The sequence below is a fragment of the Corvus moneduloides genome, chromosome 4, assembly GCF_009650955.1.
Source record: "Corvus moneduloides isolate bCorMon1 chromosome 4, bCorMon1.pri, whole genome shotgun sequence".
In the NCBI taxonomy this organism is placed as follows: domain Eukaryota; kingdom Metazoa; phylum Chordata; class Aves; order Passeriformes; family Corvidae; genus Corvus; species Corvus moneduloides.
The window spans coordinates 1,517,402-1,531,822 of NC_045479.1; the positions used below are offsets into that span (position 1 = coordinate 1,517,402).

At 39.7% G+C, this 14,421-nt stretch overlaps 1 protein-coding gene across 2 annotated transcripts; it reads right to left on the reverse strand.

Annotated features, from left to right (window-relative positions):
- On the reverse strand, positions 1-14,266 carry GOLT1B (golgi transport 1B). 2 transcript variants are annotated; one of them, XM_032106951.1, is made up of 6 exons: positions 14,136-14,266; positions 9,087-9,178; positions 7,219-7,397; positions 3,995-4,076; positions 2,994-3,027; positions 1-2,637 (listed from the first exon to the last, which is right to left on the reverse strand). In XM_032106951.1, the coding sequence occupies exons 1-5, from the start codon at positions 14,158-14,160 to the stop codon at positions 3,019-3,021; spliced, it is 387 nt and encodes a 128-aa protein (XP_031962842.1). In that variant the 5' UTR covers positions 14,161-14,266; the 3' UTR covers positions 1-2,637; positions 2,994-3,018. The 2 variants fall into 2 exon arrangements, with proteins under 2 accessions (XP_031962842.1, XP_031962841.1); XM_032106950.1 differs by lacking the exon at positions 2,994-3,027 and having other exon boundaries at positions 14,136-14,264.
- Between the last annotated feature and the right edge of the window lie 155 nt (positions 14,267-14,421).

A 14,421-nucleotide genomic window follows, 5' to 3' on the forward strand; every position in this document is an offset into this window, starting at 1 on the left:
TTATAAAAAAGGTACCCATTTATTCAAGGTATGACAAGGATATTTACAGTATTCATTTTCTCAGAGTAAGATCCATCCTTACGAGTTTTAAAGCAGCAATTATAAATTACATTTAAAAGGGGAAACATTCCAAGCATGTTTCTGTTAGAGATATTTTTACAAGGACAGAAACACTTTAAGGCTAAGTTGTTTTGACCTTTGCTGCCACCCACATTTATCTTGGCAAAACCATCTCAAAGACAAGATTACCTTGAGGGGTAGACTATGCTAAATTCAACATACAATTCTGTTCCCTCTGATGCTTTTCACAACAGTTCACATGTGACAAAAAATTGACTTTTGATTAAAAACAATGAATTAAATATAAATGAGATGACCTGCCTATACCCCAACTTTTCAGAGGCAAAAGATCATCCACAGCAATACATTAACCACCTCCAAAAGACATCATCAGCTTTCTTGTTGATGAAGGTACTTCAGCTTACCAAGTAAGTTGCTGCAGCCAGAAATCACAGTCATGTGGTACAATCCACCTTTCCTATCGCATTATTTTTCAAGAGAGAAGAATGAAAACCTTCAGGTAGCTGATTTCTAAGGTAAGTGATGAACACTGTCTACTTTAGACAGCACTTGGTTCCCACAGCACAGACTAGTGCCCTACCACAGAAAACAGGACGAGTTGGCTAAGCTGCTGTAGTGTTATTCTCTAGTCACTGTAACACTCAACAGAGCTATAGGAGCAGTTAAAATTGGGTTACCTAAAATGGTTTATCTCTTGAGGTAGAGCCCACAAGTCATATTTACTCCTGTCTGTAAACTGCAATGCACATGCCATCAAGCAAATATAGCCATTTTTGGTCATTTGTATAATAAACCCACTTATTTTTCAGATGTTATTAATTATAAAATAACAGCTTTTTTTTCTGAATAATTTTGTGCCTCTTGTAGAAGAAAGCAAATTAAGTATTTATGATAGCAGATTGTGGCTTACATTTGCAATGAAAAAACCCCATGTTTTATACAAATAAACTTCAAAGCAACTTTCAAAAGGGTTGATACATAAGGATTCTTTTAACTTAAAACTTATTTTGGAAAATTCCAATTTTAACTGCATAATAAGGAAAAAAACGAAACAACCCCCCCCCCCCCCCAGTCATTAGACCTTTAGGCTGGATAGCTACTTTTAATACTACATTGGGTAATTGATTCAGGATTACATGAAAGGGAAAAGAAAGTGAAATACAACAGAACCACCCTCCCCCCCCCCCCCCCCCCCCCCCCGGCCTGCACAAACACAATTCACTGAATGAGCCCGGTTTGTTAGGTGAGGACACTGTAACTAGGACTATTGAAAGTGCACAATGTTTAACATTCCATGAGAAGCAGAAATGTGACCCATGCTTTAGGGGGGGACATTTATTCCAGGTTAGCCAAGAATCCTCTGTAACAACAAAGCTGTTTCTGTAACCAAGAAAAATTGTTTGAAGATAACCAGATAACCCAGCAACAAGTTACAAACACATGGAGATTGGCACTTGATCTTTAGTCAGCTCCAGACACTCAGTTTTCTCCCCAGAGACTCACGTACACAGAACTTTAAGTTTCCATTTTATTACCGTAAAAAATAAAAGTCAATTTGTAGTTCCAGAGTAAACAAAGAAAGCTTAGTTTCAAACTGTTTAAAAACAAAGCTCAAAATTCTGATAAGTTACATTTCACAGGGTTCACATCAGCACCTCAACCTAATGCATTTTTTTGTGAACTAAGCATATTTCACAAAGTTTTCACGTTAGTGACAAGGGGCTACATTCTCATCTGGATGCACATGTAACATGGCTCAAGGAGAACAACCTGGAAGGACTGCCAGTCAGCTTCCAGAGTTCCCCATTGAGCTCTACATGTTCAGAACCAACATTTAAGACCAAAGTTATTAAAGATTGACCTTTTGCATATTCCAAAATGGAAGGCAAATACAATCAACTAACATTTGGCTTTGAAACACTAAGATAACAATGCTGTATTTCAGCCAGATATTTACAAAAATGTTTACAACAGAACTGTGTAGGGTTTCCTTTTTATTGACACTTATAGATGAATAGTCATCTTAACCTTCATGCAAAGATGCATCTCTTGTTACACAAGAAGTTTCCTGTTTGATTTTTTGCACTCTGAGGATAGCAAGCAGAGGATTGGGTAAATTTGGGTCACCCTTAAAAATGTAGGCCTGTTCGCTCTACTGCACCTTCAAAATAAGGAGGTAAAGGACAGGCACTGTTAATTCCACGAGGGTTCATTGCCTCTAGCATGTTTTCCAAAACCAACAAAAATAGTCTTGAACAGTTGTAACATGGGTTATTCCATGACTTTCCCCTCTTCAGTTTGCTTCCTGAACTCTGGAGTTACTTTCCTAGAAGCATACTTGCCGAGCTTCTTTTCTAATGTATATTGTTGACTATACATTTTAAATTAAACTGTTATGTAAAGAATGCAACAAGCTTTTTCCTTTGTACACAACTTAATCTTTGTGCTGAGTATTCTTCAAAGGGATTTTATAAATAATACAGTAAAAGTTTAGATCAGTCTTCCACCCTCTCATCATTATACCATGTTGTTGCTTTCTCCAACTTTATCTACAAGCTGTGGAAAAGGAGACAAAAAGGTTTTAAGCTGATGATATTTATATACATTGAAGCTACTCTCAAATACTGCTTGCTACTTACACAGTTAGTATGTGACTGGAAATGAGAGTCAAGTAGTACTCACCAAGGTCTCATGGTTTAGGTTTGTGAAAACCAAAATTCTTACAATTGCAATTGTGTTTCTGCATGACATGTTTTTCTCATATAGACATTAACAGTGCAACATGAAGATGCAACAGAATGAGAAAGGAAATAGAAGAATGCAGATAACACTGCCAGCTTAATGGTTAAAACAAAACAATACAATCTCAGCCACACATGCATTAGTAGACCAAGGAAGATATTTCAACTGACCATTACTGTGGATTCTCTTCTGAGCCTACGTAGGCTTTGAACAAAACATTAACAATTATCTTTTAAAAATAAGATTTAACCCCATTATGATCAAACTAAATATGATTAAGATCAATTGACAAATGAAACATTCAATTGATCATGAATTATGAGCCACAACTTGGCCTAACTGTGAGATTGGAACAGATGATCTGGAACACTTATTTTTAAAAAACAGCCTGTATGTATCTAAGTTATTCACACTATTAGTTTTTAGTAGTAGCTATTTAAACTGTTACTTTCAAAACGAGTATTACAAATGCTTGTGTTAAAAATACATACCAAAATTAGCACAGTAAAAGTAGTTGACTGAAACACCCTGGATTAGCATGTTACTGGTACCTGTTAATTGTCTTCAAATCCCTGGCCATTTGGTTAAAAAAATTGAAGACTCCATTTGAAAAAATACAAATCTTAGTAATAAAAAGATGTACCCTGGTGCAGTGAACCTTAATAAATATGTCTGATGAATGACTATGCATCATGAGAGTTTCTGGGTTCACCATACAAGCTGCAACTTAATATTGAATTCCACTGTTTGCTTTTACAGGCCACTTTTCATAAGTCCACCCAAATACTGCACCACGAATGGTATCCTCCTCATTGTACAGACAGGAGAAGAGGCCCAGGGCAGTGGCAGAATTTACCTATCTGGTCACCCAGGGCCAACAGCGAAGCAGGAAGAAACCCAGCATTTCCAGTCACAATGCAGGGCTCTTCCCACTTCACTACCCGTGAGCAGGGGCAGCTTCTGCAAACGTGTCCTTTTGTTCCTTTTACACCTACAAGTCTCTCCCTGGGAATGAATGTGATGTGTATGGTGCAAGAACTGTACAGGAATGCGCTTGAAGTCATTGCTCCAAAGTAATATTTGCTTTATTTTTGATGCATTTCAACTAGTGCTAATCAGTGGAATAAAAACCAGAACAAGCTTCAATTGTTGCATGAAATACCAAACTTACCGAGCTTATACCAGGTAAATTCAAGAGATATCCAAGAACTGGAACTCTTCTAATAAAGCCAACCACCACAGGAAAGAACCCCCTTTAGGTAAGATATCAGAAGATTGCATTAGTTTTTATAATTAATTTTTTCTCATATTGCCATAGCATGAAAAAAATAGCAGATAATTTTTAAACCAAGATTACATAAAATCTTGCAACTTGTTAGCAGCACTCTTGTTTACCAAATATATCAACACACATTCAGCAGAGAAAGGAAGAAACCAGGAAAGAAATGGTGTATTTTTAAATGGATTTAATTTTCTTTGTAGCTGGCAACTCTCAGTCAGCTCATCAAAAAGTAACTCAGGTGAGAATACCCAACTTAGTCAGCAAAACTGATTTCTCAAAACTAGCATATATATTTTGAGATAATTACTCTATATTATAGAAAATACATTCAAGACCCACTGTAGAAACAGGTGAAGTTAGTTCTGAGTAATTAAAACCATGTATGGTACTCTTTACATTAACTAAAGAAAATGGAGCATGACAGAATTGTGTATTCATTTATTTCCCAAATTTAAGTCAGCAGTTTTGATGCCTTTTCCTGGTCTTAAAATCAAGAGTCAAACACGGTTAGAAGGGGAAAAGGGATTTTACCTTGGTATTTATTTTAAGGATCCTTAGGTGCACACATCCAGGTCGAATGCACTGAAATGCACCCCGCAAAATGCCCACCCCAAAAGATCTGGTATAACATTATAGGTCTTACTAATGAGCATATCTATCAAAGATTCCCCAATGAGAGGCTCAAGTGAGCCCCCCTCCCCAAGGAGCCTTCCCCTGGATGGTTCTATCTTAGTTTACAGAATGTGTTCTGGAGAGGACCTTGGTGTCTGGGGCACTCTGATCCCTAACTACGAAGCTTCTAAAACGTTTAGTCTCTCAGCTTGACAAACAAGCCCAAGAATGTAGGCCAAAAACCACCAAGAATACAGAAGTTGTAAAGAGGTATAAAAGGGGTATAAAAGAAAAGGCAAAAAATCATCATGGCATCAGTTTGAATCATGACCCTAGGGATGTTGCCTGGCATAGCTGCTATGGTGTAGACCTTGCACTGCCCACTTAATCTCTGCAGCAGAAAAACAAATTTTCTGTGGCAGTATCTCAGCTGTTTGCAGCCAGCTGGTGGCATTCCCAGCGATCTCGTGTTGAACATTCCCTGCATGGAATAAGGATTAACATTCAATGAGGCCTCAGCCACAGCGAAACAGTGAAGTTTCACAAGTTATCATCCTCTTCACCACACTGCTAAGAACTATTTGCTGGGTAATATCCATACCAATAAGGGTTTTTTTTGAGATTTCTTTTTTCAGAAACCAGATCATTTCAGTAGTCCAGTAAATTGTGATGCAGGGCAAACCACTTGTAACAGATTAAAACAACTGCTGTATGCAAGAATAAAGAACAGTTAGTACAGCAGGGATAATATCGTCAGCCATAACTCTGCACACCTATAATCTGAACAAGGCTCCAAAAGCACCTTAGATTACAACAACTGTCCCACAATAGCCAGGTCAGTTTTCTGCTATGCAACCAAGCAGCAAGATCCTGAGGAACAGTATAAAATGATGCTTGAGGAAAGACTTCATTTCTAACTTCTGCAGAAAGGAGCAAGTTGCTGACAACACGATGATGGTTGAAGTCGACAAGATTGAAGCAAAACAAAAAGCTTTGCTTGAAGTAGTCACTAGCCAACCTTGAAGCAAGGGATTTAGATTCTATCAACTATTAAGCACTGGAAAAGATGGTCACAGAATCACGGAATCATCAAGGATGGAAAAGACATTTAAGATCATTCAGTCCAAACCACTGGTCTCCAGATGCTTTAAATTAAAACAGATCATCAGATGGAATTATCTATCCCTTGTTGATACCCTTCAGGCTAAGGGATTGTCCTAGGGGTAACTATTGATCTTTTATAAACCTCTCAACATTATTTTACCTTGCTAGCACCACTAGATAATCCATAAGCATACCTGCTTAGACATTATAACTCTTCTGAGATCTTTTAAAAGGAGAATGTTTTGTTGGAGACACATTCTACTTGCTCTGTACTGGCTGATTAAACCAAGCACTACATGCAAGAAGTGACAATGTATTCAGTGAAATACTGTGATTATCAAAGCACTTGCAGTGACAGAATTCAAAGTAACACAGAGTAGAACAATAAGAAATACATTAAACCCACAAAATACATTTTCTGAAATTTCACTGTCTTCAGCAGGAGCCAAGTTCAGATTTGTTTTTAAAAATAAACATTTTATCTGAACTAAATACCAGATTAACATATGATTTTACTGAGTACAAAAAGAGCTCCAGGAGAACAGTGGTTTCACTTTGATTAACAGGACAGTATTATTTAGCCATTCGCTGAACACTTCAGGGTCTGAAATTTGATCAATAAGCATTAGTGAAACAGTCTGCATGGGGACAGAAGTCCAAGAACAACTAGAAGTCTCCCTTTCTACTTTTTTGCGTACTTTTTGCTTTTTTCTGTAGGGAAGCATGGAAACTTCAACCATGGAAATAAAGATAAAAATACAGATATCTGTGCAGGTTGTAACAAGTCAAATTCTTTCACTATTACAGTTGCATTTATAAAGAACTTAAGTGACACACTGTGAGAGTTATACATGTTTCAAGATGGCTGTTAAAAAAGTTAGAATTTCCATTTTTCTTTAACTCAGTCAAGATACTGCTAACCCAAACAAGCAGTTCTGACTCTAAGGCACAATTGTAACGAAACATGACAGAAAACATCTTTTCCCTGGGCTGCCATAATGATGAAATGGTAAGGTTATAAATCTAGGATGGTAGTAACTAAATATTTTGCCCTGTTTGTTAAAGAAAGGAACAAACTCCCCACCAAAAAAAGTACCAAGTATCCCTTTTCTGTGAGGAAATATTTAAACTTCACACTGCTAACAATTTGAGCTCCCACATATTTTGAAGCTTTACAATTCTTTGGTTAGACATCAACATTATCAAAGTCACTTTGGTAAATGCCTCACTAACATTAGCAGATTTGAGTCTTGGAAAAATACTTACCAACTTGTAAATAAACAATTTCACAAAAAATCTAAGGATGCTGCTTTATCAACTCTAACACAGAAACACTACATGAACACATTTATTCCTAGATACACCAACACAGAAAGTTATTTTCAAACAAGACTTACCTGAATAATAGGAAGAACCCATAAATTTCAAGGATCATTCCTATTAAAGGCCAACCAATGAGAACTATGAGCACACCACCCAGGAAGAAGCCCGTTGCTTTCATTTTGTGTTTTTGAAAGAAGAATCTGAATGTTCTTTCTAAACCAATAACAAAAGACAAGCCAGCCACAAATAAAACCTAGAAAAGACAAAAACAAACCAAAGAAAGAAAATAGGTAATTATGTTCCCAAGTACAGCATGTAAACATATACATATATATATATTTTAAAAAATTAGACTGCTTTTCTTGCACAACTTCTAATACCAAAAGACAGATGGTGAGAATGAATTTACTATTGATTTTCTTTTGTAAGGTCCATCTTAAAGCAGTTGTAGCTCTCAACTGCTTGAAAGTAAAGAGTCTATCCTTTGTGGTCACTGCCAAACACACTCAAGACAAAAGACCTGCTGACAACAGTTGTATCTGCCTTGTCACATACATACAGTCTTTACCACAAGTGGTGCTGAAGCTTCGTACTACTGACAGCAAAGGTTCCTGAAAACTAAGAGCACACATAAAAGCACCTGTTCTGTGCCACTGACATCTTCAACAGCTTGTACTGATCTACTCATAGTGTAAAACCAGAGAAGGAAAACAGCTGAACAGTTGTTTTTTACTGTGTAGAGCCTTTTTACTGTTTAATTGTTCCAGTATAGATTGAAAGCTATCACACTAGTCTCAACTAGTTACAACTACGTCTAGTGTCCTGCAGCAACAGTACTCATACTTATTTCAGCTTGTAAGCACAGAAAGCGATGGCATCTCAGATTTTACTCAAGATTATTTTACTCAAGTTTAAGTTTGTACAGTATTTAATTAATCACTGTCTTAGAACCTCCTGCCCTTTCTAATAAAACTTTTTTTTTAATAAAAACAACTCTCTGCAAGGATACAGTACCTTTTCTTGCATTATCTTTGGTTACCACATAGCCTGTCATTGTCTCTTCCTACCTATGTTTTCATCATTTTCCCTAAACAGGGGCTCATATTTCCACCTTACATTAGGAAAAGAAAAAATAAGCATTATTTAATTTTTCCCTCTTCCACTGCACACTTGATTTGATGGTTCATAACAATGCTTCAACTAATGCACCCAAATTCAGATACACTATTTTGTATTTTCCTTCAGTGAATCTCAGTATTTGGAAATGAAACTGATCTGTTTTGACCGCAGACTTTTAGGCATCAGCATGAGGGGGTGAACCTCTACCAACCAGGCTGTGCTTTGGCTGGCTGGCAAAGCTGAGAACAGCAGAGACACAGAGATTATCACATGCAGAAAACACCCTGTCATTTTATATTTGGATTGGAAATTTCGTGTACCAGGACGAGGATTTATTTTCTGTGCTGCTTTGACCAATAACTTCGATTTGGTAAAAGCTGAAGATACTGAATCTCTCCTTATGGAGGGGGTCTGGCTCTTCTAAAGCCAGAACTGTCAGCAATTCATACTTCTTTCTTTCCTCATGCAGCACTGCAAAGCTACATTCGCTAGCAATCCAAATATATACTTAAATTGACAGTTATCTTAGAGGATCACAAAAAATCACATTTGCAGCAGCACAACAACTGTGGAACAAGCTGCTTCTTGTCTACCAACATCCCACAGGCCTGACCCAAGGTGATATTCACATCAGTGTGAGCTGTTCTAACCTCAATCAGGAAAAATGAATCACTCCTATCACTGAGCACAACTCCTCCTTTATACCAAATCACCACAGTAATCTTTGTCATGCAGCTTCAAACTGACAACATACTCTTCTATTTTTAGTTTATCTTTAATAGATCACATACTTGATTCTAAGCAGTGCAGAAAAGGCACTTACATTTCCAATAGCCAAAAGAGCTTTGTCAAAGAAGAGTATCATTCCAAAGAAGAGGAAAAACACTCCAAAGCCTGTTAGTCCCATTCCAATCTCTGGAAAAAAAAGCAAATTTAGGCATGTAACAAAACATGGTACCAAGATAAAGTCATACATAAAAATCGGGAAAAAAATTAGAACATCCAATCTAAAGACATTTTAAATTTAGAAACTTCCCTGAGTGTACCAATATTGTAAATCTTGTAGATATCAATTACTTCAACAGACAGATCTTTGGAAGCTGTTTATCAAAAAAGTCCGTATTTGGAACTAGACACTGAAATTGAATGCAACCAAAAGCAATGCATACATACGGCAAAGACATACGTCCCTTTTGATTAATTGCTAGTATGGAGAAAAGGATTGTTTTGTAAAGAGAAAATCAAACTTTGTTTTCCAGATTAGATCAGTTGGTCAGTACATGGTGCAAATAACACCAAGGTCGTGGGTTTGATTCCCGTATGGGTCATTCACAATGACTGGGTCATTCCAGTCCAGAACTGGACTCAATGATCTTTGTGGATCATTGTGATCCTTCCCTTTCAACTCAGAATATTCTGGAACTTGCAGATCTTATCCCATTATCTTTAGCACAGTAATGTAAGTACCCTGGTTCTCTCCATCCTCCTGAGACCTCATGTTCAATTGCCCATAACCTTGCATAGCAGTCCAACTCTCCCCAGTTTCCAGATGGAACACAACTTGAATGAATCCTGAAAGAGTTTTCCAAGTTACACATGTGCTGACAGCTATCAGACACTAGCCTGGGTCTCCAGACAACTGCCAGTTTTCACAAAACTATTAGATAGTAAATATTGAGGGATTAATGTTCAATTATATTTTTCATGCTTAATATTTCATTTTTCATAATTAAATGATAGATTTACATTACACAGATACAATATCTCTAGACTGCCAGTGTTGTATAGCAGTTTCATTTTATGAAATTTTTCATTTTATGATCTTAATTTGTAGATTTTTTTAAAAATATCTTTTGTACTTTATATATTTGCTTATATTGTAGACTGGGTAGTGCTGGGTTAACAGTTGGACTCAATGCTCTTAAAGGTTTTTCTCTAATCTAAGTAATTCTATAAACTTCGAGTTCTGCAAAGGATGCTCAAGAAATACTGGGAAGCCAAGAGTAGGATGGAAGGTTTGTATGAGAAACTGGGCTAAAAATGTCAAGCTATGATTAAAACTACCATTTGATAACAGCCTCTAAAGTATCTTGAAGACTGCTCTTAGAAATAATACATCCAGCTTTTAATTTTAAATCTCTAAAGCCTTCCTTTGACTCTCACACAGACTGAATGAGAGAGAAAAACCAGGAACAGCAGCAACACGTCTGCAAAAACACAGGCATTTATTATTGCTTTCCCTGTGACCAGACAATTTAGAAACCTATAGAACACAAAAACAGCTTAGCAAAACCAGCCCTAATACTACAGACAGGCTGGCAGCCCAGTATGTGCCCATATATGTGTGTATTTTGAAATTCCAAATAGTTTTGCATAGCCTGTCCTGAAACAAACAAAAAACCACACCCACAATCACAGCTTTCAGTGCTACTGTTGGCAGATCTACCTCAATATATTTTAATTGCACTTAGTAGGTGTAATTGGTCATTTGTTGTCGCTTGATGAGCTTGGGAGTAAAGGAGGATAACTATGCCTGTTTCAGGCCTGTTTCCAAGTAGTTATTGGAAATAAATTTCAAAACGGCTCAAAGAGATTTGTTCCAGCAACATGCCACTCCCCAAACTTCTGTAAGGGCTTGGCTTTCAGCATGGCTGCAGAGTACATGCTGTTAGAGCTGTGGTTCTGTAGTATTGCCTGCCACTTTAAACTGTTACTATGAGCATTTTAACACCCCACAATTAAAACCACTAAGTAACTCAATACAATCAATTTACTACAGGCACTCTCTGTACTTGCTCACAATGAAAAATGGAACTGCAAATTGTATTCTCAATCGATCTGCTGACTGAAGGCAATATACCAATTGCAACTGCCCTTTTCTCTAGTACTCTTTACTTCAGAAGAGCAGAAACAATCTGTATTCTAGAGGGAAAAAACTTGGGAGGCAGGACTCCAGAGGAATTACCAGCTGCCAGCAAGATAAATATGCAGTCATGGGAAGTGAGTATTCACTCCTCCCGCAGACACAGCACAAGGTATGGATCTGGCAAGGAGGCAGAGGCCAACTCCCAACAGCTGCTGCAATCACCACTCTGACACTTCTCTAATCACCCGAAACGTGTTTGTAATCACTTCTGCCACAATGGATTCTGATTCACTTCAGAAGTCACCCATATTCTCTGGTTAGTGGAGGGAAAGGGGAAAAAAAAGAAAGGAACATTATTCTCATTATCCCAAAATAACTGCTGGAAGAAGATGAATGGTCCACGACTATTATCCTCTGGTGCTGATATCTCAGCAGAGGGTGTTACTGACTTGATTTATATCAGAATTTGGAAATATATTTAACTACTGTTCTTAGAGGAAGGAAAAGAAAAAGTGCTGGCATTTTGTATAAAATCTTTTCAACAACAAACTATGCATATTTATAGAGGGAGCAGACTATTTTTAAATGCTTTCTCCTTTGCCAGAAGAGCTTTCCCACATTAGTCAAATACAACATATCAATGCCTAGAAATGCAGAAACACACACTAGCCAGCTTGCATTTATTCTGATTATGATTTCCTGAGACAAGGGATCAAACCTTGATCAGTGTTTCTCCAGAAATTCCATAAGCTGTGCACGAGTGCTGCAGCACTGTGTCAAAACATCTTAGTAGATATTAAGATTAAAAATTAAGATACATTGCTTGTGAAAGATTAGGGCAGACAATGCACATCCCCAGTCTTTTATAGTGCACTATATAGTGCAACATAAAAAGGAATTGTGTGCTATAGGCTCCCAGAAGACAAAAACTAATACAGTTTATATTCAATGTATAACTATTATTTTGCTAGCAGTATTTTTCAGTATTGAAAATTTAATTTGGGAAAAGCCAAGTGCATTCTTTTGCAATTACTGGTGGTTTATAACACCATTCAATGCACCACTTAAAACTATTTTCTAGACTACAGATGCAAAATTAACTTTCCAAACATCAACCAATGCAGTGGTTCTCTCCAGGTATTTATCACACTACTCCACCAGTGACTCTCTGGCTAACTCTGTATTTTTCCAGACAGCCGTGAGTTTTAAAATATCTGATGAACTATCTTCAGAATTTCAGAAAAACTGAAAAAAACCCCAAATCCTTAAAATCCCTAAATGTCACAGTATTTCATTTACTACTCTTGTCTCTGACATTTAAAACCAACACTCTTAGCAGTGGAAATAGCTGAAGGTCCCAAATGAGGAACTAAGGAAAAGAAAAACAGTGAGTCTCTCTCTGAAGAGATTTTTCTTTTTCTGCTTAACAAATACTCCAGACAGGAAGTTAAAGGCAAAAACAATGCCCATAAGGGTTTAAACATTCAGAAATCTAAAAATTAACCCCAAGGGTTAGTACTCATTCCAGTAGCAGCACAATATCTGAATATCTCAAGAAATCATTGACCCTGAATGCTGCTAGACTCTGCTGCCTGTCTTCATCCTTGGCCTTAACTGGCTCTCCAATACCTCAATTTCCAGTATCCTGCTATCAAACTTGGTTATTTTAACTTTTTTTTTTCTAAATTTTTCATACCATCCTCCATAACTGATGCTGTGGTGCTTATCAGGCAGACTCATATCCTTCTGTGGCAATCATAAGAGAAATGCATCATACATGAGATGGTAATTTAAATCAAAGGCCCAACGTTGTCTTTTACCTTGCAGCTTAAGCTGTTATGACAGAATCACAATTGTTAGGGCTGGAAGGGATCTCTGGAGATCACCCAGTCCAACCCCCGTGCCAAGGCAGGGTCACCTACAGCAGGTGACGCAGGAATGTGTCCAGGTGGGTTTGGAACGTCTCCAGAAAGAGAGACTCCACGCCCTCCCCGGGCAGCTCTTCCAGGGCTCTGCCACCCTCAATGGGAAGAAGCTCTTCCTCATCTTGAGGTGAAGCTCTGTCTTTTAGTTTACTGCCATTCCGCCTCATCTTGTTGCTGGGCACCACTGAAAAAAGTCTGGCACCAATTTCTTTCATCTCTATTTCCAAGTACTTCAGTGGAAACAAAACTATGGCCACATACATGTATTTTTAAAGCCATTTACAGAAAATTAAGTGGTTCCAGACCACTGACGTCCACAGGGAGGCACACGGGAGGATACGAGCTAAGCGTTACTTTGTTTACCGCTCAGCTTTCATTCATTCATTCATAGTGATCAGTCAAGGTGCGATGGGTACAAACCCACAGAGGGGCTAGGTTAGATATCAGAAAGAAATTTTTTCCCGTAAGGGTGGCCAGGCACTGGAACAGGTTGTCCAGAGAAGCTGTGGATGCCCCCCGATTCCTGGAAGTGTTCAAGACCAGGTTGGACGGGGCTGTGAGCAACCTGGTCTGGTGGAAGGCGTCCCTGCTCATGGCACGGGGTTGGAACTCGATGACCTTTAAGGTCTCTTCCAACCCAAACCATTCTGTGATCCCACCACACCACGGCACACTGAGCACTCCAAGCCCCAGACAAAAGCCGGCCGCGCTAGTGACAGAGCTCTCCTAAGGGCGAGGGACCCTGCCGAGCGGTCCCCTATCGCTCTCCATCCCATTTCCCTTTCCGTGCTCCCCGCCAGCTCATGGTACCGCCGCACCGGGCCGCCGCAGCTTCCACTGCGGGGATACGGCCGTGAGAGCTGCCCCCCGCCCCTGTCCGCTCCTACCCCGCCGCTGGCTCCGGCCGGTCTGCAGGGGCCCAGCCGGGCGCTGCTCGGCCGCTCCCGGGAGGCCCCGCCGCGGACAAAGGGTGCGGGCCCAGCGAGCCCGGCCACCCTGGGACCCCCTGTCCCCGACGCCCCCAGCCCCGCAGCGGGCGGCCCCTCCCCGCTTCCCCCCCAGGAGCGGCGCCAGAGCTTACTCTGTGTGTCGGACAGGGAGATCATGGTGGCGGCGGGCCCGGGAGCAGGACCGGGATCAGGACGAGCGGGAGCGGGACCAGCGGGAGCGCCGGCGGCCACGTCTTCCGGAAACACGCACCCCGCCAGATGAGAGACGCCCGCCGATTGGTCACGCCAGCCGCCAATCAGCAGCCGCCTTGTATCGCCGCTCGGGCGCGCTCCCCCGCCCACGGCCCGCGGCCGGCGCTGATTGGCGGAGAGGCGGCGCTCGCGGCGGGCCTCGCACGCCAGTGGCTGAGGGCGGGC